This window comes from Sinohyriopsis cumingii, chromosome 15, assembly GCF_028554795.1.
Source record: "Sinohyriopsis cumingii isolate HCF-2022 chromosome 15, ASM2855479v2, whole genome shotgun sequence".
NCBI classification, from domain to species: Eukaryota; Metazoa; Mollusca; class Bivalvia; order Unionida; family Unionidae; genus Sinohyriopsis; species Sinohyriopsis cumingii.
In genome coordinates, this window is record NC_142975.1 from 122,942,927 (window position 1) to 122,967,507 (window position 24,581).

A 24,581-nucleotide genomic window follows, 5' to 3' on the forward strand; every position below is an offset into this window, starting at 1 on the left:
TCTATATAAATAAGTTTCATATGACACGCTGTAGTAATTGAAATTTAATAACACAAATAAATGGTACGATCTATGTTTGAGATAAACTCAGTTGTAAAATGTTATATACAAAACAGAGACCACTGATTGAGAAAATGGAAAACGAAATACAAAATACCAGAGCTGTAATGTTTCCATAAAAGACACGAAATTAAACGTATATTACAGTGGAGGAAATAGAAAGATAAACTCGGTTGTAAAATGTTATATACAAAACAAAGACCACTGAATGAGAAAATGGAAAACGAATTACAAAATATCAGAGATGTAATGTTTCTGTAAAAGACACGAAATTAAACGTATATTACAGTGGAGGAAATAGAAAGATAAACTCGGTTGTAAAATGTTATATACAAAACAAAGACCACTGAATGAGAAAATGGAAAACGAAATACAAAATACCAGAGATGTAATGTTTCCATAAAAGACACGAAATTAAACGTATATTACAGTGGAGGAAATAGAAAGATAAACTCGGTTGTAAAATGTTATATACAAAACAAAGACCACTGAATGAGAAAATGGAAAACGAATTACAAAATATCAGAGATGTAATGTTTCTGTAAAAGACACGAAATTAAACGTATATTACAGTGGAGGAAAGAGAAAGATTAAAACAAGATAAATTGGCATAGAGTTGTAGAAAATCAGTAAATAGAGGCGCATTGCATTTTGAAAAGAAAGTCTCTTTCAAATGCGAAGAATAGGTGAATCTTTTTCAAACACATTAAACATCAACGATTGCAAGCTATCTCTGAGGAGCAGAGTGTCATATGTTATTAATACTTCTGTTCTACTCGTCCCTTCGCATTGTGGTTTCCGAATGTCAGCCTTACTCATTATCTCCCTCCCAAAGGAAAACGTTACCGACACAAACCCATTTTCTCTATACCAGAAGTCAACGTTACCGACACAAACCCATTTTCTCTATACCAGAAGCCGACGTTACCGACACAAACCCATTTTCTCTATACCAGAAGTCAACGTTACCGTCACAAACTTATTTTCTCTGTACCAGAAGTCAACGTTACCAACACAAACCCATTTTCTCTATACCAGAAGTCAACGTTACCAACACAAACCCATTTTCTCTATACCAGAAGTCAACGTTACCGACACAAACCCATTTTCTCTATACCAGAAGCCGACGTTACCGACACAAACCCATTTTCTCTATACCAGAAGTCAACGTTACCGTCACAAACTTATTTTCTCTGTACCAGAAGTCAACGTTACCAACACAAACCCATTTTCTCTATACCAGAAGTCAACGTTACCGACACAAACCCATTTTCTCTATACCAGAAGTCAACGTTACCGACACAAACTCTTGTTCTTCAAACCAGAATCTATGCCATCCAAGCGTTTGCAAATCAAGGCCGCAAGAAAGGTTTAGAAGCTCAATTGTCCTCTTTCGCAGGAAATGGGTTGTGATGGATTTGACAGCATCTATAACCGAAGGCATATGCAGTGTTAGGGGTTTCTTCATATATAGTCTGACGGGAGATGAATAGAGAAAAGAGGGACTTGGTTGTTGTTTATGAGAAATGGTCGGTCGATATGCACCATGCATCCAGGCAGTAGCGATTATAACCCCAAAAACTAAGTCGGTTGCACAATTTTAAGGCCAATAACGTCCTGAATGTGGATTGTCTTTAGCAGGGTTCAGAAGCTTAACTGTGTGGGCGACGTTTGTCCCGAATATATAAGAGGTCCTGACGCGGTCAGGAGTCGAGCGTATTACCGACTCGATTCGAGAATTTGTGTGCATCATCGTAGGCACACAGTCACAGACTCAGCCGTCAATAGTTGTAACTGGCACGCATGTTAATCCACAAAACAGTTTTTGGTCAATGTTGAGTACAGTACAAACCATGCCATTGACCTGCATCGTTAATACACGCTTCACTATACTAGGTCAAAGTTGACATTGTTTGGGGGAATAGGATTTTACCTAAATATTAATGCCGGTAATACCGCGCACCTCTATCTGTTATATCTTTGTTGTGCCCAGAATGATATTTAAAGGAGGACTGCGTATCTCAGACATGTTTTTAAAAAGCTGCCTGGTATAAAGCTAACGTACTCAATTACTGCCAACGTTCTCTATCAGACTGGCTGTGACAAAACGGTTTTCATCATGCACCTTCTCGTTAATCAACACCTCGGCCACTTCGAGCACAGGTTCTGAACTTTTAGCGACTCGAAAGTCTATTCTGTTTTTGGTGGCTGCTTTTATGTGCTACAAATAATAAACACGTGATCTAGATTTGAAAATATACATATTGACGGTTTTCAACATTTTCATAAAAAGAACGTTTTCCCAAAATGAGCGAATTTGCCAAGTTTATAACTTAATCCCAAGATATCTGTCTTTCTTTTACACTTAAATATGTTACACTTTGATCCATTTAAAAACTGTCGAAGATGTGAGACCATATTCATTTGGTGTATAAAATATATCAACACCAGTGTATAGACAGATCGACGCAAGTATATAGACAAATCAGCAAACGTTTGTAGACAGATCGACACAAATATATAGACAAATCAATATAAGAAGATAGACAAATTAGCACACGTTTGTCGGCCTGAAAGGCAACAACAACAAAAAAACAAAACAATAACGAATTATTTGCTCAAGTGTACACGGAAGACTGCAAATTTCGAGGCCAAGCGACTTAACAATTCAAAAGGAGTCTTGAAACGATTCAACCGACAGAGTCGAATACATCCGAAATAGATAATTAATTAATTAATCAATCAATTAACTAATTAATTACGAAAAATCATCTTTTTGAGAGGATTCTTTTCTTCCTTCAGAAAATGTATTCTTGAGAGTCCGTCGGCGTTGAAATAGTTTATGAAATATTTCTTGAGTATAACATGTAAAAAAAAACTTTCTTATTAAACTTACAAAACTCGAGACAGTTTGTGTAACTGTTAAACTGATTTGAAAACAGATAAAGCGGTATCACGAGAACAACTCTTGTTATAGTCACACCTTTCTTGTATTGTATACTAATGTGAGTCATATATTACTTTGCCCTTATACAGTAATAGAAACAGACATTTAAGGGAATTCTAAACATAGTCGTTAGCTTCGTCAAGATCACAAGTCATAACTCATCTAATAGACTATAGCAATGATACCTGTAACAACTATTCTTTTGTTTGTTTGTTTTTTATTTTTGCTGTGTTTTTTGGTTGGAGAGGGCTTCGTGTGCACGGACTAGAATATTAGGAACAATCCGTTCAACCTCATCACAAGGAAGAAATCAGTATGAGTGGCAGCCACCAACTGTTTGACGAAAATACAGGTGAAGGAAAGGAGAAGAAACAAAGACTAAAATAAGAAAGGCGAGTTTGTCCTTGTGGTAGTAATATCACAGTAAAGTTCATGTTCTTCGGCCATATGAGAAGACTTTTAAATGAACAGAGTTTGGATGAGATAATTACATGCACAAAACTTCCGATTTGAAAACAGCTATTGATAATTTTAAACTACGCGATTTTTTAGAATCCACTTTAGAGATACAAAATTAACAACAACAACAACAAAAAAAAAAAAACACGGGCTGGGTAGAGTGCATTAAAACCGTGCGCGCGCGCATGTGCGTGTGTGTGTGTGTGTGTGTGTGTGTGTGTGTGTGTGTGTGAGAGAGAGAGAGAGAGAGAGAGAGAGAGAGAGAGAGAATGTGATTCATATCGAGATACAGAACGTTGTATTGAGTTATGCCGTTGTGCTTTGCACTAATTGAAGTAGATATGAACAGAAAATTGTGTATCTCCTCCTTTGACCTTAAAAAATAACTTTACCCAAGTAACTGTATCACATGTTTGTTTGAAAGAGGAGCAGTAGCATAAAGGTGGTTATATTTCTTTGACGCCTACACAAAGCAAATATCAAAATAGTTCTCCGTTTAGGCAATTCACGATTTCACAAAGGAAGCGTCATATTAGGTTCTCCATTGAGGTCAAATTACATTTTAAGACTTGTAAATAACATGTTCTAAATTTGTTCCTTTATGGAGCCGTTCATTCTGTGTGCACGATAAGGCATATTTTAAAATGTACTCTTTAATACAAAGTAAAGACAGGTGTTACTATCTCAGCAGGAGATTAAACCTATGTTTTCTCTAAATTGTAATGTTTGAATATCTGTTATATGTCGTGCTTGGTCTGAAATTGAAATTTTCACGGAACATTAGGCAGGCAGAAATAGTTAAAATACATTTTATGATATCTTGTCCTTATTAAGGATTCTTTAACATTTTTTGAGAGCGGAACCCCAATCATGCAGTTTTCTTTAATGTAAAATGTTATTTTTGATTTCTTGTGTTAAATCTACTTATCATAACAACGCCATATTGTCAGAAGTAGCACAAGGGAGATAATATACATCTCAATTTGGGGAAAGGGTTTAAGAAGTTTTGTGAAACTGGACCAGAACTTTGTTATTTAGATGTTCCATCGTACGCATGATGCCAATACTTTCGATATATTTTACTTTTTTCCAGATTAAATTAGTAATGAGAGTGAGAAGAACGTAGAAATCTTACGGTATATAGGGCCGCAATAAATACACAAGGTTGTATCGAAATGAGAGAAAGAAAGAATACATGTATAAATAAATGAATTAATATTTAGTTTGCTAACTAGCTGCTTGAATAAGCAGGTCAATGAAAAAGTAAAGAAAAAAAATTAAATAGAAATTAAATACGTGAAAAAGGAAACAAAATGATAAAAGTGAAGGAAAGAATATAACTACACATAGAAGAATGGATATAGGATTCAGAAGTCGGACTCGGTCATTCCGTCCTAATAGGTTCAGATCCGAATGTGTATTTAGTGGAGCTAAAAAGTTTTATCTATTTTGTTTTCTCTTTTACAGATACGACAACATACGACATTTATTTTAAGAAGATAGTTATTAAAATAAATACATGTAAAAATATTCAATTAAAAAGATTGTATTACATATAGATACAATACAATACAGATTGTTCCTTGGTTAACTCCGTCTATTCAGTTGATACCCTAGATACAATGCAGTACGAAAGGTTCCAAGATTAGCTCTGTCGATCAAATTAATATCTCCTAACCAGATTGCTTTTTATATTGAATTTTTAAAACCGACAAGATTTTAGTATTTGATATTCCAATCACGTAGTTTGACTGCGTGCAATTCTCTTATCAAATACGCATGGAGAGAGAGAGAGAGAGAGAGAGAGAGAGAGAGAGTCTTCTGATCTAACATTGTGGTTTCCATAAAAAAAAATAACAATTGGTCAGGTAGAAAATTAATATCACAACTTATTAATTTTACAACAAAAATGTGTTAACATTCTTGAATGACAAACGATGCAACAACAACAAAAATATGAAATCGCAAGGCAAAAGTATCATTGTATATTGTAGGGTTTAACGCCATTTTTCAGTACAATATAGCGGCGGACGCCCACGAGAAGCTACTGGCAAGCTTTCTCACATACCCACATTAGCCGAATCCGAGACTCGAACCCACGCAAACAGAGGTGAGATGGCAATGATCCGTAACGGAAAGTGCTTTAGACCACTCGGCCACTCGGGGCCCCATCATTATATATAAAATTTCTCGTAGACTTAATGACCATGTTAATCGTATGGTATAAATATTAATTTCGTCAGGTATATAACTCCTTTTTTATCGCTGTTTATGGTGGTAAATTGTTCTATGCGGATTATATATATTTTACCAGTAGAATAATAATAGCAACGACAACGACGACAAGAGCAAGAATAATGATTATAATAAACAACAGTACAATTAATTTGTATTTTCTGATTTTGCGAAATATGTGGATTAATAGAAATGTATTTGGTTTAACTTTGTTATTATTACAGGTAAACCACCGATTTTCCGGTACCCTTGATTCCAAAGCCTTGCCGGATTAACAGTTTTGCCGGACCAACCGAGGTCACGCATCGCCAATATAATGCAGTTTCATCTGCATTATACACCTGCTCAGGACTGAGGCGCTCATCAACTACAAGCTTCTGAAATTTGTCCTTATACTCGGCAGCTCCTTCGTGGTCTGCAGACCGTTTTTCTCCACACACTTTATGCATGGAAATTCCATGACGCTTCTTGAACCTTTGAAGCCATCCTTCACTATAGTCACACCCATGTTCTAATTTAAGTTCTTTATGAAACAACTGAGCCTGGTCCATTTCCATCCATTTCCATAATGCCAGACAAGTCCACTCTGTCACTCCGACATTGTCGAAACCATTCCATCATCACTTGGTCATGCTCAGTACTCTTACTATCGTTTATTGTTTTTCTAATGTTCATTCGCTTCTTGGAATCACTGTCTGAATTTCAATATTTTGTCCCTCTGCTTCTTTATATCGTAATCAGCTGATGAACCAATACCATATGTATCACAGCTTTAGCACGGAAACACCACGGTCCAGTTTTTTCAATGTTTCTGCTTTATATTGCATTGATATTGACTGGTGCTTACGCTTGACACCACTACTGACACTTGCTTATTTCTTAGAAGCCATAGCTAGGGTTAAATGTATGTAAAATAAGCAATGAATAACACAAAATACAAGTACCACCAACAACAACTGCAGTGTAAACAATCCAAGTGAGAGCGCACCCAGTGAACTAATTTGGCAATGTCGAGAATTTCAATTGCCTTATCGTAATCAGTGATGTACCTGTATTACTTTCTGAATTGTCCGTACTGGGGGAAAAAAGTATTTAACAAAATTGGGATGAGTGAGTTTAAAAGAATGTTTGGCAGCCGGGACAAGAAGTAAGACAAACGTAGACGGAAATTTAAAATAAAAAGTATTTTAAAAAAATAGGATGAGCGAGTCTAAAAAAACATCTGAACACAAAAATGCAAAACAGTATTTTGAAAAAATGGGATGTTTTAAACTCGCGACCTCTTGTTTGGCAAGCAAGACACAAAGATAGACGGAAATAAAGATATATATATATATATATATATATATATATGATTATCATCATCATCTTCTTCTTCTTGGTTGTTGTTAGTTACTACTGCTACTACGACTACTGCGTGCAAGTTCCTGTCTATTTTGATACAGTTACCAGCCCATTTAATCAAGTTCAAATGGTGTCAAAACAGATACTCAGTACTTCCGGACAAGAGGATAAACTAGTTACGCGAAAGATTTGTATAATACGTTGCCTGCAACAACAAATAATGTTACTATAACTAAAAGCAATTACAAGTTATAAGCACATGAACAAAAGAAAAGCTATTAAAACTCAAACCAAAGAAAACAAATGACGTTAAAATGACATGATTGACAATAATCGATGGGAAAAAGTCGGGCTCATATTTCTTAACAAACAACGGATTTTTATTTCATTTGAAAAGCAAGTTATTAATTACCCTCCCCCTAAAATTTACTCCTGGGACCTTGTGATTAAAGTGCGATTAAATGTCAAAGGCTATATCAGTGCGTGAAGTGTGCAGTGTCAAAAACTAAAATCAAGGTGAAATATTTGGTTTTACTTCACGATGTTCGTTCTACAATCTTTTGCCTCGATGAGGGGGTGTTCCTATTATACCCAGTTTACTTGCCATCATGAATGGCTTTGAAAGATTAGATCTCCACGAAGCGCCCAACTCTGTCAATACTTCTTAATCAAATACACAAGCTTTGTGTCTCTCTATTAATATACACAAAGGCCATTCAAACACACTTGTCTTTTGATGGACGCTAGTGTCAGTCATCAAATATTTATTATGTATATCACAGGATAGACATAGGAAGCAAATCAAATACGGGTAGGGCAAACTTGTCGCCTGATCAAAAGATAATCAAGTACATTTTGTAATTTTGGCTTGTATTTACGTCACGTCTGACGAAAGAGGCGTAGTTCTTTGAGCTATATAAGATGGTAGAAACACCCCGTACTTCCATACAACCAAACGAAGACAGATACGGATAAGTCGAATTGATTCTTGGGCTAATCAAGACGTTGCAGTTCACATAACTTCTTTGAAAGACGAAATGAAGAATCGTATTGGCTTAAAAGATCGTATTCAAGTTGAGCAAATTTCTTCAAAATCAAAAGTTAGTTTAAAAGACATGCATCAGATGGGGAAGGGCTCGTCGTTAGTGGTAGAACAGGACAAATCGCATAAGATGCTGAGCGTCAGTTCAGAGCACGTGCACCGCATCTCACCATTGGATGAACAAACTAGGCCAAGCTCCGCATCTTCATTTGTAATGCGTCCTTCAACGAATGACTTTTCGAAGTGTCATTTGTGTGGGAATGAAATGTGGCGGGGTTCATTGCCAGATCTGTACAGAACAAGGGAGGAAATGATCATTTCTGAAACAGCCATTTCCAAATCGAACAGCGGGTATCTCAGCGGCAGCGAAATGTCGAGTGCCTACTCCCTTTGGAAGAGGCCAAATAATCACAAGCTAATCGGGAGAGGGAAGTTGGATGTTCCGAATGCTTTGAAAAGACGGGAAATGCACCGTGATTGTGGGTGTCTGACAAGAGAGAGTCAGAGAAAATGCAATGGATGACGAATATGTGAATATGAAAGTTAAATACACAAACGTTGCTCACCATCGACAAAATGACAGCAAAGCCGAATGAGTAATGATAAATTATTCTTAGAAACAGATGTTTATTCAGTAAAACCCGGTCAAATGCTGAATAGCTCAGAAACTGCTGCTGCAAACAGCAAACAAATTGTTCAATGGATGTGGCTTTATTTCTTGGAGAAATTTCGTTATCTGCACAGATGGACGATGTTTGCTAAGACAATACTATGATGTAGACAATATCTCTTAGCTTGTAGATAAAATCTTAGCTTATAACTTTGCAAACTCTGCAATAATGCATATAATGACGATATACAGCCTTTTGTGTTTAAAATTAATTCTGTACATTTGTAAATCCTTCCACTGGCTGCGCGAGGGTTCGAGGCTTCCGGGGGCAATATTATTTCTAGTGGCGCCCCTACTTTGCTATGGAGAACTATTTTAATGTCAGTTGTTAACCCCCTCCGATCTAAATATAAGTTTTGTAATAAGTGCAACCCATTAATCTAAGAAAAATGTTAAATACTATGAAAATTTCGGCCGAAAAACACCTCCCTATGACACATTTTTAAGCCCGGCGCCCAGAGTCAACGCATCCTCCTCCGCCCCGTCCTCGCTCCTCCCAGGAATTCTTCCATAACAATTTTGTTGTTTCCGACAACAAATAACTTGTAATTCACAATCGAAAATGTGTATTCCTAATTTAGGAAAGTCTTAATCGTAGCTGTGTTGATATTTTAATTTTTACTTGTCGGTAATAACCACTATACACTAAAATCGGCTGGTCCGATAGCTGAGAACTGAGATGCCATGTTAATTGAATTGCTGAGAATACATTATAGCAGCAACATCAATAAGAAGAGATTTATCATAGTTTTTATGTTCAAACTATTTTTATTTGTTTAACATATTTTCAATCATGTCAAAGACAACTTCGTCCAGGAATGTATTTTCTGTACAAGATATTATGAAAAGGAAATATTTGTTAGCATTAAAATGTACAATTACCGCAGATTAATGATGCATTATAATGTACAATTACCTCAGGCAAACAATACATTATAATGTACAATGACCTCAGGTAAAAAGCGATGCATTGTAATGTACAGTTACCTCATGTAAACAACGACTAAAATCTTGCCTTGTTGTAATATATTATATTTTTGTGCAATACATGTGTTGGCGCTATAAGAGTTTTGTTTCAAAGGCATTGAATGACCATAATTAGGTAAATTTACCCAATGTTTTGGAGTAAAGTTACCGAGATTAACTTTTTTACAAAGGTAATGTTGCCACTTTTCTACAACGGTACTTTTTCCGCGTTTCTACAAAGGCAATGTTGCTATGTTCTACGTCGTCAATGGCGAAGAACCATTATAATCTGCGTGCCACGATTATTTTGGTTGTTGACACCATTAAAATGTTATAAAAGAGCAAATGAATTGCATAGTTTATTTTTTTTTTGTTCTCCCTTTCTTTCCTTTCTCTGTACCAGAATACAGGGACTTTTGTCTATTTCCTGGAAACAATATTTTGTGCTGTTCATGTATTTATCTCCCCCTCCCACGCTTCCCCCATCTCTCTCTCTCTCTCTCGGGGCCCCGAGGTCTTAAGCGCTCTCCGTTATGGCTCACTGCCGTCTCACCTCTGTCTGCGTAGGTTCGAGTCTTGGATTCGGCCAGTGTTGGTATATGAGAAAGCTTACCACTAGCTTCTCGTGGGTCGTTGGTTCTTTCTGGGGGTTTCCCGGTTTCTTCCTCCACCATTAATACTGGCCGCCATGTATAGCCTATCGTGTGCTGCAAAATGGCGTTAAACCACAACAACAACAACTCTCTCTCTCGGACGAAATATTTCCTCCACCATGAACGAAGCAGGGTTATAATAACTGATAACTTTATTACCTCTTCCTGTAAAATGTTTCCGTGCCATGTTGTTTCATACCTTTCAGCCTATCTAGCAACCAGTCTATCTATCTATCTGTTCGTTCGGCTATCCCTTTATCGTACACTAATAATTTATATATACGTCATAAGTCTATTAGACCGTCTGTCTTTAAATCAAGCTGCCTGTCTATCTATTTATCGATGTATCCATCTATATGTATCGGTCGGGAATAAAGTAAATACTGATAGGTCGGTAGAGTGCGTTAGGAGTTCTTGTGTAATAAAACTATGACCTTTGAATGCATTTTCATTAGGGACAGTAAGCCTGTATTTGTGTCTCAGATTACACCTTGCAATGACATAATATCAATTAAAAAAAAATAATGATGCAACCATATTACATTAATAATACAAGTTCTAAAAATTGTGTGGGGTGGTGTGGGTGGGAGTGTATGATATAAATATTTTTGTCAATACCGTTTATCAATATATTATATCTTTATACGGTTTTAGAAGAACATAATTTGTGAAAGTAGAATCTACAAACTAGAAAACTTTCCATGACTCGCCATCGCAAAACACATACACTCGTCACACATTGCATAAACTGAAGCAATGTCTGTACGCCCACCCTCGCCTCATTCCGATATGCAACGACCCAAATACAATTACATATTATTTTTACTGATATTACTGCCTAACTATAATTTCTAAATATTGAAAATGTGGCTGTAATATGGATGCATTTGACACGTTTAACCTCCTGGATACGATTCAAATATTAACCCAAAGGGTCAATAGTTACACTTAAGTTGCTCTTTGAATCAATATCGGCTGCTATTATACTTTGGGCCAGTAATCGTCTCGCCACGGGTTTTGTCGTTATATAACACTTATCGTCTAGCCAAACGTAGACGTGCATTTTTTTTTCTCAATCAGACGTTCAAAATTGCTATCCATAACTATACGTACGTTACTGTAATGTAACGACCCCGGGAACAATCTGCTAGGTTTTGTCTCCAGCTGTAAATTAAGAGGACTTGATGATTATTTGTTTGATTATGTGGGTTGGGGAGGTCGGTATCAGGAAGTTATTTCTCAAATCGAATGGTTAGCCAATCGGAAAGTGTCACTCGTCATTATCAGAATGATACAGTAAGGTGAAACATTTAAGGGAGATATTTTTTGTACTTAATGTGATCCATTGAAGACCTTTATACGGAGTTGAATGGAACCCCGTGCAAAAAAAAAACCTATATAAAATGTGCATTTAATAGAGTGACATATTTTATCAAGCTAGAAATGTTTTTAGATCGACCCTGATCTATGCCGAACAGAAAGCAAAACGCGTTAGAGCTCATAGGTGCCTTGTAGGCGATGGTCTTGATGTAGTTAACTAGAACAACACATAACAACGGTCCTTGTATGCAAAGAACTTAAAGTGGGATAAGCCCAACCAAACCAGGATGTTGTTTGTGCATTTTTGATAAACATCAGTAATCAATTTACGCTGTAGCTCAGTAGTTAACACGCTGGACTCCTACACAGGAATACCGGGTTCGATTCAGGGCCAAGTCGTGCAAGCTGCTGTTTTGTGTCCTTAGACATGACAATTTAGTGTCACCCTCTCCACCAACCCATAAAATATATATAACCGAAACCATCAGGCAAGACACAATAAAGCGCAGTTTTGTGCAATCGAAACCTTATGGTTCTTGTGCGTCTTTGATGCAAAGCATTTGACATTGTAACTGTCATACGCATCCCCTCCCAAATCAATGGTATGATTTCAAACCTGTACTAAAAGAGCATTCTTAGCACGTAAAAATGCAAGAGATAGTTAATTAAAGACTTAAGAGCCTATACAATTCGGAAAAATGGGAGGAAGTACTTCGTGGTCGATAGCCTCTCTCATAGCCGGATTATGTGGAGCTGTCCACAAATAAAGGGTTGTTAGGCGTAGTAGCTCATGGTTAGCATGAAAAACTCTGCTGCTTTGATGTATCCTTAGGCAAGACAAATTACTCTTATCGCCTTAAGAAGATTAGCCAAAGCCTTTGATGCAAAACACCTCGAATCAGCTTTAGCTCAGTTAGTAAAGTTGTTTTGCATATTTGATCAACATCAATGCATTTAGTTTCATTTCTTACGCAAGGATATCGGGGTCGATTCCAATGTCAGGTCGGGCTGGCTGCTGTGCTGTATCTCTTAGCAAAAATACTTTACTCTGACTGCGCTTTCAGAGGGCCGAACCAAACCAAAATGTCCTGTCTCTCTGACGCAGATCAATATTGTGTCGGGATTGATTGCTTAAAGCAAAACTATTTTGTTTGGCAAAGTTTTGGAGAACAACAACATAGTGTTCTTGATAGATGTGAGTTCCCTGTTTTCGAAAATCATCTGTGAGATTTTTTTCGGTCGCATCAGCTCAATGCCAGTTTGTCATCGGCTGCGAGCAGAACTGAACGAAAGTGAAAGTGATAACTGTTAATCTAAAGAAAGCACATAAATATGTTAATTACTTAACTAAATTTGCAAAACGAAGACATTATGGATTTTAAATAATGAATTGTTTGGGTTTTGCGAATATCTATCAAATGGAAAGACATCATGTGTAATTAATGGTAACCATTCTGACTTCATGGTCATCTATAGGTGTTCCACATGGATCCTTCTTGAGGCCTTTTGGGGTTTGTTATTTTTGTAAATTATCTATTTACTCCTATAAAGAACGCTGATGTAAACAGTGCTTTTTAATTTGCTAACATTATATGATCATCACTGTAATCGGATCTCATAAACGTATATCAACAGATGAATGCCAATACTAGTAAATTAAGTCTCCGCTGTTGCAAGACCACCTCTATGCTCCTTCTACAAATAGAGAAGCAAAACACACTGACACTAAACTATTTCTTAAACTCCGTAATTGTTTCATTTCAAGACTCGAGAACAGTGACTTCATGCGTTTTGCTTTGCACAAAAATTTAACTTACAAACAACCACCACAGAAATAAAAGTAAATAGATCTAATGATATTCTGAAAACCGTTTGTTTTTTCATTTAAACCAACGCTTACTACTAATACTACTACTAGTAGTAGTAGTAATAATACAGTGCCGGATTAAGCTAGTGTGGGACCTGTAGCGTATGTTATAATAGGGCCCTAAATTTAAATAATAAAAAAATATTAAAAAACATACATTTTTAACTTACATAGTAAAGTAACTGTATTTTTTCATTTGCTATACAGCCAGGTAATACGACAAATATGTCTGACATTTCAGTAGTAGTATTATTTACACGTTACGATGGTGTAGGTAACTGATAGCTTGAAAGCATTTAGCGCAGGGCCCTTGAAAGTGCGGGGTACGTAGCGTTTGCTGCCTTTGCTACTAGGATAATCTGGCACTGTAGTGGTAACAAGAACAATTCATATGCAATATGATGCTCTTTTGAGAATGATATACCCATTTTATTTACCCTTAACAAACGGTATTATTATAAATATTACAGTAAAATCAGGAAACCTTCAGAGTAGCTGACTTGCCAAGTTTTTAAAGAACCGTTTCATCTGTATTCCATCCTAAAAGGTTGCATGAGTAGAAAGAGTCCTTGATACTGTATCAATGAGTATTGAATTTCTTCTTTTTCCATCCTTCTCTAGCATTAAGATACATGTAGTAAGTGTTCAAATTGAATATATCGTAGGACACAGACACAAAATAAAACAATCACGTATTGTAATAATAATCCTTAATTACAGTAACTACAGGCAAGAAATAAGAGTAAGTAAGTAAGGAGTCACTATTATTCAAAGAGTACTAATTTGTATGGATTATGTACTTACTACACACCACAAATTTAGAACAATAGATTCCTCCATGAACACAAGAGAACCCCTTTTTATAATCCATAAAATGAAATTCCAACAAAATTTAATTTTTAACCAAACCAGATAAACTGATACCCAGGAAAATAAATGAAATGACAGTATTATATATAAAAGAAAAGAATCAGACATACTTGGTAAGAATTGGACATTCTTCGTAAGAATGACCCTCCCCCCAACACGTAATAATTTCTTAATCTAATGTGAATTGTATCATATGTAAACTTGTTAATAAAAATGACAGAAAAATCCTGAATAGATGAAAGACAGTACTATGCCTGTAATTAGCAGAAGTGTGTATTTCATTCTGATATACAAGGAAGTGGGACAAGTCCTATATAAATGAAAGCAGACCGAACCAAAGGGAGATAACCAATGAATTTCCAAGGGTATTTACACATCTGTACTTGTGAATAATGCAGCCTCCCCCGCGAAAAAAACTTAACAATGTCGTGATGCTTGTTAAAATATAGTAACAAACTGATGAAAGATTTACAAATTAAATATATGAATTATCGATCTCGTATATCAGTAAAATAACCCTCGCATTTATTTTTACCATGATACCAGTCACATCATCTGTACTGCATTGACGTTATGACAAGTAAAAGAATCTTGAGTTTCCTCTGACCATACCACTTCATGTTTAATCTTTGTTTAATTATGTTGCAATGTTACCTACTGACAAATTTAATACAATACAGCATGCTAGATCGTTTCTTCTCAGAACCATAAAAAATCCATAAAGTTCAATTTAATGATACATTCAAACTAATCAATATTGTGTCATTTTATCTCATCTTTTCAACAGAAAGTAAAAATATGTGAAGAATTATTTGTATTTATTTTTTAAGTACTGGCAGAAAAGCATATTGATTTAAGCTGTACAGTGTACATCAGGAAATAACATTGTAAAAAGGACACACTGACCTTCTTTTGCCATTTTTGAAGAATTGTGATCAAATTTTATATTAACATCTTAAAGTATGCCTTTTGTAACAACCAAATTAAGATTAACAACTTGCCATAGTGTATACCCCTTTTAACAACACATTTAAGATTCACAACTTAGTGTATGAACCTTGTAATGATAAATTTAAGATTAACAACATGCCATAGTGTATACCCCTTATAAAAACAAATTTAAGACTGACAACTTATTGTACCTCCTTCCAACAAAATTAACATTAATATCTTAGTGTATGCCCCTAGTAACAACAAATTAAGATTAAAAACTTGGTGTATGCCCCTAGTAACAACAAATTAAGGTTAAAAACTTGGTGTATGGCCCTAGTAACAACAAATTAAGGTTAAAAACTTGCTGTATGCCTCTAGTAACAACAAATTAAGATTAAAAACTTGGTGTATGCCCCTAGTAACAACAAATTAAGATTAAAAACTTGGTGTATGGCCCTTGTAACAACTAAATTTCATCCTTGATATCATCAACATACAAAAGCAATAAATACTACAAGTTTTTAAAACAATTATTTCCTTTATTCTAATACAAACTGAGTCCTTCCTGTACTAAAAACCTCTCATCCAGAGAGTCCATATGTATCATTCTCCATTAAAAGAAGTCAGTTGGCCATCCAGAAGTATCATTCTCCAATAACAGGAGCCAGTTGGCCCACTGGAATTAAAAACAAAAAATGAAATAGCCACTTTTATTTGACCTGTTCTTCAAAGACCAACACTTGAATAACTTTAATCTGCAATGGGAATTAATCATTATTCCTTGATAAAATACAAAACATTATTCAGTCTTACATCCCTTTCTATAAACAACATTCAAGTCACACTTGTCCATAAGAAAATTCATTACAAAGTCTTGTGAAAATTTTACTGCACCAAAGAACAAGTTTTTATGTTAATACTGAAGATATTCTATTTTAAAAACATGAATTTTCAATAATTATTAACCAAATGCTATCTACTTCATACTGAAAAGTAAACTCAGGTCCTTTGCTTCAAAAAATAATTAAACTTTTGTGTATTATACAATTTATACTGTAATAAAATTGCATAGAAAACTGTGCTGTCTCTTCATGTGCCTACCTAGGTGCAGTTTTTTAAAATTTGTTAATCATGTTGCTCTTTGGTCGTAGCACCTGTATAGTGCAGAATGTTTATCAGAGATATCACAGTCCCTTCGTAATGATGTTTTTTTTTTCTAGCAATTTCCAAAACAAAAATAAACCAATTCAATAATTTATGTGCAAATACTTTAAATGTTTTAAAATAGAAGGGGAAAATAAATTTAGTGCAAGTATGTAACACTGGTAAAGAACTCATTGGTGGACAAAAGATACTTTTAATTAAAAGGCAGTGCATAAAATATGTATTGCAAAATTGAGATAAAGGAACCTTAAAAAAACTAGTATTAAAACTCATTATAGTTGAGTCTATAACATAATTTTCATGGTACTAATGAAAACTTTCATATTACTCAACATAATTTTCATGGTACTAATGAAAACTTTCATATTACTCAACATAATTTTCATTGTACTAATGAAAACTTTCATAGTACTCTACATAATTTTCATGGTACTAAAGAAAACTTTCATGGTATTCAACATTATTTTTAAGGTACTAATGAAAACTTTCATAGTACTCAACATAATTTTTATGGTACTAATGAAAACTTTCATAGTACTCTACATAATTTTCATGGTACTAATGAAAACTTTCATAGTACTCAACATAATTTTTATGGTACTAACAAAAACTTTCATGGTATTCAACATTATTTTCATGGTATTCAATACACTATCATAAAGTCTATAACATAATTTCACATTTTTGTTTAACCACATCTTTGCATATATTTTGTGAGTTCATATGTCTTTCAGTCTATCCATCACTGTTTTTCTTGTAATCTGAGCTCATTCCACATTGACAGAATGAGAACAAGATTTGTAGGATGTTTTTTCCTTCTATATACAATGTTTCTGTTTTTTTTTCGTTTTTTTTCTTCTTCTATAACTATGCCAAGGACGGTCCCAAGCCTGGCTGAAAAAGGAGGAGGGTTGGGTGTGGGGCTAGCAACCCCACCCAGTTAAAACAACTCTTGCTACGGAAACGACAACAAGGGAACGACGACTGGCGCTGGAAGCGAAGCAGACCAGGCAACTGGCTCTATGATGGATGGAGAACAAAACCACAAGGACGTCCCCATCCCGATAGCGGAACTCCTGACACCAAAAGCATGGATCAGAGTTGGATGCTGGAATGTGTGAACGCTCAACCAGACTGGAAAACTGGCACAAGCAGTGAGCGAGTTGAATCACTACAACTTGACCCTCATGGGTGTAACAGAAGCACGATGGACTGGTGCCGGCAAGCAGAAGCTGAACTCTGGAGAAGTCATCATCTGGTCCGGAAGGAAGGACAATGACCACCGGGAGGGGGTCGCCATCATTATCAGCAAGAACAAGACCAATACCGTCCTATATTGGAATCCAGTGAATGAGCACCTGCTGTATGTCAGGATGAACTCCAAGTACGCCAAGCTGTCTGTTGTTGTGGCCTATGCACCAATAGACGATGCGGAAGAAGAGGACAAAGACACCTTCTATAACACTCTTCAAGCCGTTTTAGAGGACGTCCTTCGACATGACGTGCTGTTGCTACTTGGCGACTTCAACGCTAGGGTCGGCTGCGACAATAAAGACAGAGAGAGGACCATGGGGTGCCATGGAGTAGGTGTGATGACCAACAACGGGGAAAGACTGGTCAACTTTTGTGAAGAGAATGACTTGGTCATAGGAAGGACCCTGTTCAAGCACAAGGACATCCACAAGCTCACGTAGACGTCACCAGACGGCAGAACTCAGAACTAGATCGACACCTTCATCATCAATGGTCAATGGAAACACTCCCAGCAAGAAGTGCGAGTGATGTGGCACGCTGACATTGGCAGCGACCATAGTCTTCTGGTGGCCAAGGTGACTTTGAAGCTTAGGAAAGTTAGGATAGGGGTCTCCAAGAATCAGCGCTTCGATGTGGCCAAGCTGAAAGATCCAAAAGTGAAGGAAGAGTTTAGGCTGGCCTTAAGGAATAGGTTTAGTGTTCTAGAAGATGAGACAGCGCTGACCATTGACAATTTCAACAGAGCAATGAAGGAAGCAGGAGAAGTCGTTTTAGGTTATAGGAATAGTAAGAAGACAGAGTGGATATCAGGAGAGATGTGGACTCACATAGACAAGAGAAGACAGATTAAGAAGAGACTTTGGACTCCAAGTCACCAAGACTGAAAGAGAGAATTTCGAAGGAGTATAGAGGAAAAGACAAGGAGGTGAAGAGATCAGCAAGGAGAGACAGGAGAGAATACACTGAGAGACTGGCAAAGGAGGTGGAGGCAGCAGCAGAGCAGAAAGACATGAAGACGGTGTACCAGAACACCAAGAAGCTGAAGGGCGACTATGGCCAGCACCACGACCTCCCAGTGAGAGATGAAGATGGAACTCATGTCACAGTGGAGGAGGAGAAGCTGAAGAGATGGAAGCAACACTTTGAGTCCATACTGAATCGCCCAGACCCACCAGTACTTGCTCACATTCCTGAAGCAGAGGAGGACCTTGACATCAACTGCGACATCACTGTTGAGGAGGTCAAGCAGGCCATCCACAAGCTGAAGAATGGGAAGGCAACTGGCGATGATGGAGCATGTCCCAAGATGCTGAAGGCAGAAGACACCGCAGCTTCTTTGCCAGTGTCTCCAAAAGATCTGGGATAGTGAAGAAGCACCGAATGACTGGAAAACAGGAATTGTCGTCAAACTTCCTAAGAAAGGAGATCTGGGGAACTGCAACAACTGGCAAGGAATCACCTTACTATCCATCTCCAGTAAGATTTTCAGTCGCATCATTCTCCAACGCATCACAACAGCTGTGGATGACATCCTACGCCAGGAACAGGCAGGCTTTAGGAAGGGCAAATCCTGCATCGACCACATCTTCGTTCTGAGACAGATCCTTGGGCAGTCCCATGAGTAGAATGGATCCCTTTATGTGGTCTTTGTGGACTTTGAGAAGGCCATCGACAGCCTGCACCGAGCCTCTTTGTGGAAGATCCTACGACACTATGGCATCCCCCAGAAACTTGTCAACATCATCAGGCCCCTGTACGAGAACTTTGAGTGCAGACTTATCCACAACAATCTACTCACTGAACCATTCAAGGTGGAAACCAGAGTGAAACAAGGATGCATTCTCTTGCCGATCCTCTTCTCACTGGCCACTGACTGGATCATGTGCCACACCACAGAGGGCAGGAGGCAAGGAATACAGTGGACGCTGACCTCAATGCTGGATGACCTGGATTATGCCGACGACATCGGGTTGCTGGCAAGCAGACACCAGGATATCCAACAGAAGACACAACAGTTGGTACAGACAGCAAGCACCATAGTTCTTCGAGTCAACATAGGGAAGACACAAGTCTTGAGGAAGAACACTAGAGTGGGCGACCCAATCACCATCAACGACCAGCCTCTGCAAGAAGTAGATGAATTCACGTACCTGGGCAGCAAGGTCGCCACGGATGGAGATTGCACAAGGGAAGTCAACACAAGAATCAGCAAGGCCAACCAGGCCTTCGCAATGATGAAGCCCATCTGGAGGACAACAAACCTCAGTGCCCACACGAAGATCTGTATCTTCAAGAGCAACGTGCTGAGCATCCTTTTGTATGGGTCTGAGTGTTGGAAGACCACTGCTAACATAGAACGCAAGCTCGAAGTCTTCCAGACCAAGTGCCTGCGACGGATCATGTGGATCTTCTGGTCAAACATGATCTTGAACGAGGAACTCTGGCACAGAGCGGGTGCAAGCACCATCGCTGAGACCATTGCAACTCGTTGATGGAGATGGCTCGGCCACGTCTGCAGAATGCCCCCTGACTCACTACCAAGGGTGGCACTGAGATGGACTCCACAGGGGAAAAGGAACCGTGGCAAACCCAAAGAGACCTGGTGCTGAACCGTGGAGCGAGAACTCAAGACCAGAGGCCTCACCCTGCAGACCGCCCCCATAACAGCAGTCGACAGACCAAAATGGTGCTCCCTTGCTGTTGCCTCAAGCACCAGATGGTGCAGAGAGGATTGATTGATTGATTTTTTTCTTCTATAAAGATGAGCTGAAGCTAAAAAGATTGGGACATCGTATGTACTCCAACTAAAGTTAAAATTTAGAGCAAAACATTCATTTTCATAATACTGTATCATATGTGTCATTATATGTATTTGCTAATTGATGAGTGAAACTTACTTCTTTCATTCCTATATATGTGTGAAACAGAGTGCCCATGGGAGAATTTCACAAGAGATAAGCCTATCCCACCAAAAATGCACACATTGACATTGTTGGTGACATTAATATGCAAATTTGGATTTTGAATAAATGATTTTACCAGCTTATACACCCCTTGTTCAAACAAGATGTTTTATGCCATAATGATTGAAAAACCTTAGAAGATATGTGACATTTCTAAAGCTATATCAATATTTTTCAGTCACAATCTTTTATTTTTCAGCACTATTTCCTGGGAAGGAATGATAGAAAAATAAATGCTCATATGCATTGGTGTGTGATATGGAAATACTCATTAAAATCTATTAGCAAGATATATATATATATATATATATATATATATATATATATATATATATATATATATATATATATATATATATATATATATATATATAAGGATGAATTCTGTTATTTTCACCAATCTCTCTCTCTCTCCAAGATACATGGCTACAGAAAACTTGTAACCCTCAGGTGAGATTTCTCTATCCTACACCAGTACATCTGATAAATTCTATCACTGTCATCTCATAAATTTCTCTCTCCGAGACACACACATATACAATATTTGAGCTTTAGGTGTGATTTTCATATACTACACCATTACATATGTTGGATTCTGTCACTGTCACTCATTTCTCTCTCAAGAACACACATACAATATCTGACCTTCAGGTGTGATTTTCGTATACTACACCAGTACATATGCTGGATTCTGTCACTGTCACTCATCTCTTTCTTTCTCTCTCTCTGACACATACATATACAATATCTTACCTTCAGGTGAGGTATCCATATCACACACCAGTGCATATAATGGATTCTGTTATTCTTCCCCCTCCCCAAGATACATATATGGTCAACATTTGAACCACAGGTGAGATTTCCACATTCTATAACAGTACATATAACGGACTGTTATTCTCAAATGTCTCTCTCTGCAAGATATGCATGTAATGAAACAAAAGGAACATTGCCATTAGCAAGGTCGTTGCCCACAAATGAGACAAAATATCAGTGCACTGTGACAAATTGATGGGTCCAGTTATTTATGCACACTTTTCAGGAAATCAGAGCACTTTATGATATTTAACTGCTTATCAAGAAAAGCCATTTAATTTTTCTTGAAATGAGTTTACTCTCAGTCTCTATTTGCATTCAACAGAAAAGCCAGTGATTCCAAATACGATAATTTCAAGCCAGTGATATGACTTAATATTTATTAAGGTACGAATGCCGTCACTTTGCATATCAAATCTATACTCAAAGTACTGTTGTAAACCTTGTCACATTTGAAACAAAGGTCAGAAGCATGAGTGAACATGTCACAGAATGAACTTTCTTTGCTTCTAAGGAATGAACTAAACCCATCAAAGGCCTCAGGAAACATATGCAAATAGACAAAATATCACCAAAACTTACATGCAAATCATCTATAACTATAACTATGACTCCAAGGTCAAAGAGATGAGTTTGTTTCAGTATGAATTGTTTTTGATGCTTAATTATTCATTCCAAGTATGAACAGAATCCATTAATTGATGTAGGAAGAAAAGGCAAATAAAAACCTACAACCTAAACCTGATCCTCTCTGTGAACATGGTCTTGACCTCAAAATTAATGGGGCAAGTGAGTATGTCACACAAAAATAATTATAATGAATCATAACAAAGATTAAAAAAAACATTGAATGGTGAATGAAATATAGGCAAATGAAACACCCTGCACAAAAACAAAACAAAAAAAACTGCTGACATTACTGCTTTCAGCAATACCAGAAATGTGACTATGTCAAACGTACCCACTAATGTGAATTCAAGATAAATGTATCTGCTAATGAGAATCTAAACACAGTGGCATGGCATATTTTGTACATATTTTCATTGTGAAGTATCTGTTGTTATCATATTCATTAAACAAAATGCAAGAGTCCCTAGATGGGACTGATGGTCTACTGGGAAAAAAGAATTTCCAGGAAATGAAAACAGGACCATATCTTCCCGCGAACTGTGGAATGATGAGACAATCTCTGATATTCTTTCAGATCTGTTGCACTGGTGGATATGTTTGAAGTCAGACTGGCACCATTTTCATTTAAAGCAGACATTCTTATAAGTCTTTTTGTAAAACTTAAGTGTCATATTGATTATCCAACAAGATTTTCAAAACTGTCATCAAGGCAGCCATATTGGATTAAGACTGGTACCAATTTCAATTATGACTACCTGGGTATCATAAGAAATCTACTGGTGAAAATACCTTGTTTAGTTCAGTCACATCACTACAATGTTTGCAGAATGGCAGTTTATAGTGATGTATAGCACTGGGGCATCATGCTGCAGACATATAGCATGATGTCACATTATCCTGACACCAGGTCAACCAGTTCTAACACCAATAAATTAATTCTGAGCACCTAGCGAGGTAGCTGTTAGTACCATTTTTTGTAAGTCTTTGGTTTGACTCGACCAGGGATCGAACCCGCAACCTCCCGCATCAGAGGCGGATGCTCAAACCACTAGGTCACCAGAGCGGTCGCCATCTATTTGGAAGAAGAGATAATAATATTGTCAATACAGGCATCATAGTGACCATAGTGAGGGTTAGTTATTTTCATTTAGGAAGAATAAGTCAATTTAAGAACTCTTCTGATGAAAACCCCATGTCAAAATGACTTTTTTTTATCTAAAAGGAGTAGCTTAAATAAGATTTTCAAGATGGCCACATAGTGGACATCAGACCTGCACAATTTAGTTTAGGATCAGCAAAAAATTATTAAAAGTCTTTTTGTGAAACCAACATTGATATAACCATTCAGAAGAAGAAGTAATGATAAAACGATATTCAATCTGGCCAATGTGGCAGCCATATTAGACATCAGATCAGCACCATTTTCATTGCAAGATTAACTAGACATCATAAGAAGTAATTTGGTGAAAACATCATGTCAATATGACTTTTCACTCAGTAGTAATGAGAAGATCTTTAATGAGACCACAGTGGACCTTAGATTGGTACCATTTTGATTTAAGACCAACTAAACACAATAAGAAGTCTTTCAGTGAAAACCTCATATTGATGTGACCATCCATTCGGGCCAAGCAAAAATAACAAAAACAAGTCTTTTACTGTAAACCTATTTTTTATACGACTATCCATACAGGACGAGTTGCAATAACAAGATTTTCAAGATGGCCAATGTGTAGTGGCCATATTGGATGTCAGAGCGCCATTTTCATTACGACTAACTGGACATCTTAAGAAGTCTTTTGGAGAAAACCAATGTTAATATGACTTCCTGTTGAGAAGCTGCGATAACATGATCTTTATGATGACTAAAATATTGAATTTCAGATTGGCGCTATTTTTTTCAGACCATCTAGAGATCACAAGAGGTCTTATACTGAAAATCACATGTTGATATGACCACTGATTCATCAGAAGTAGGATGATTTTAAAGATGACCGATGTGATGGTCATATTGGCAGCAATACTTTCCAAAAGGACAACTAGACCATGGCATGAACGTGTTTGTAAAGTTTCATGGCAAAACCTCCAAGTACTCGGAAGGAATAGCAATAGCTAACGTTTGCTAACAGATGGATGGATGATGGATGACAGACAATCCCATAAACTCTTGTCAATGGCCGGTAGAGCTAATGAAAGTGTTATATAAAGAACAAATTGACACTTGTAAACTTGGTGCTTTGATATTGATGCTGACATAACATGTGGAAGGTTTTCAGAAGTTTAGTATGGGATAAAATTATTCAAATCTTGGTAACATATCTAATCTGAACCTTGCAGAAAACACAGAATTAAAGTTGTATTCACTACTGAATTAGAAAGTAAATAAAA

At 36.9% G+C, this 24,581-nt stretch overlaps 1 protein-coding gene across 1 annotated transcript; it reads left to right on the forward strand.

Annotated features, from left to right (window-relative positions):
- Positions 1-17,717: 17,717 nt before the first annotated feature.
- LOC149782645 (protein CFDP2-like) lies at positions 17,718-18,224 on the forward strand. Its single transcript, XM_089935159.1, has one exon. The coding sequence runs from the start codon at positions 17,718-17,720 to the stop codon at positions 18,222-18,224; it is 507 nt and encodes a 168-aa protein (XP_089791285.1).
- The last annotated feature ends 6,357 nt before the right edge of the window (positions 18,225-24,581 follow it).

Excerpts from the sequence above, each read along its gene's own strand:
- LOC149782645 (XM_089935159.1), top strand. The coding sequence starts at position 17,718 with ATGGGTGTAACAGAAGCACGATGGACTGGTGCCGGCAAGCAGAAGCTG.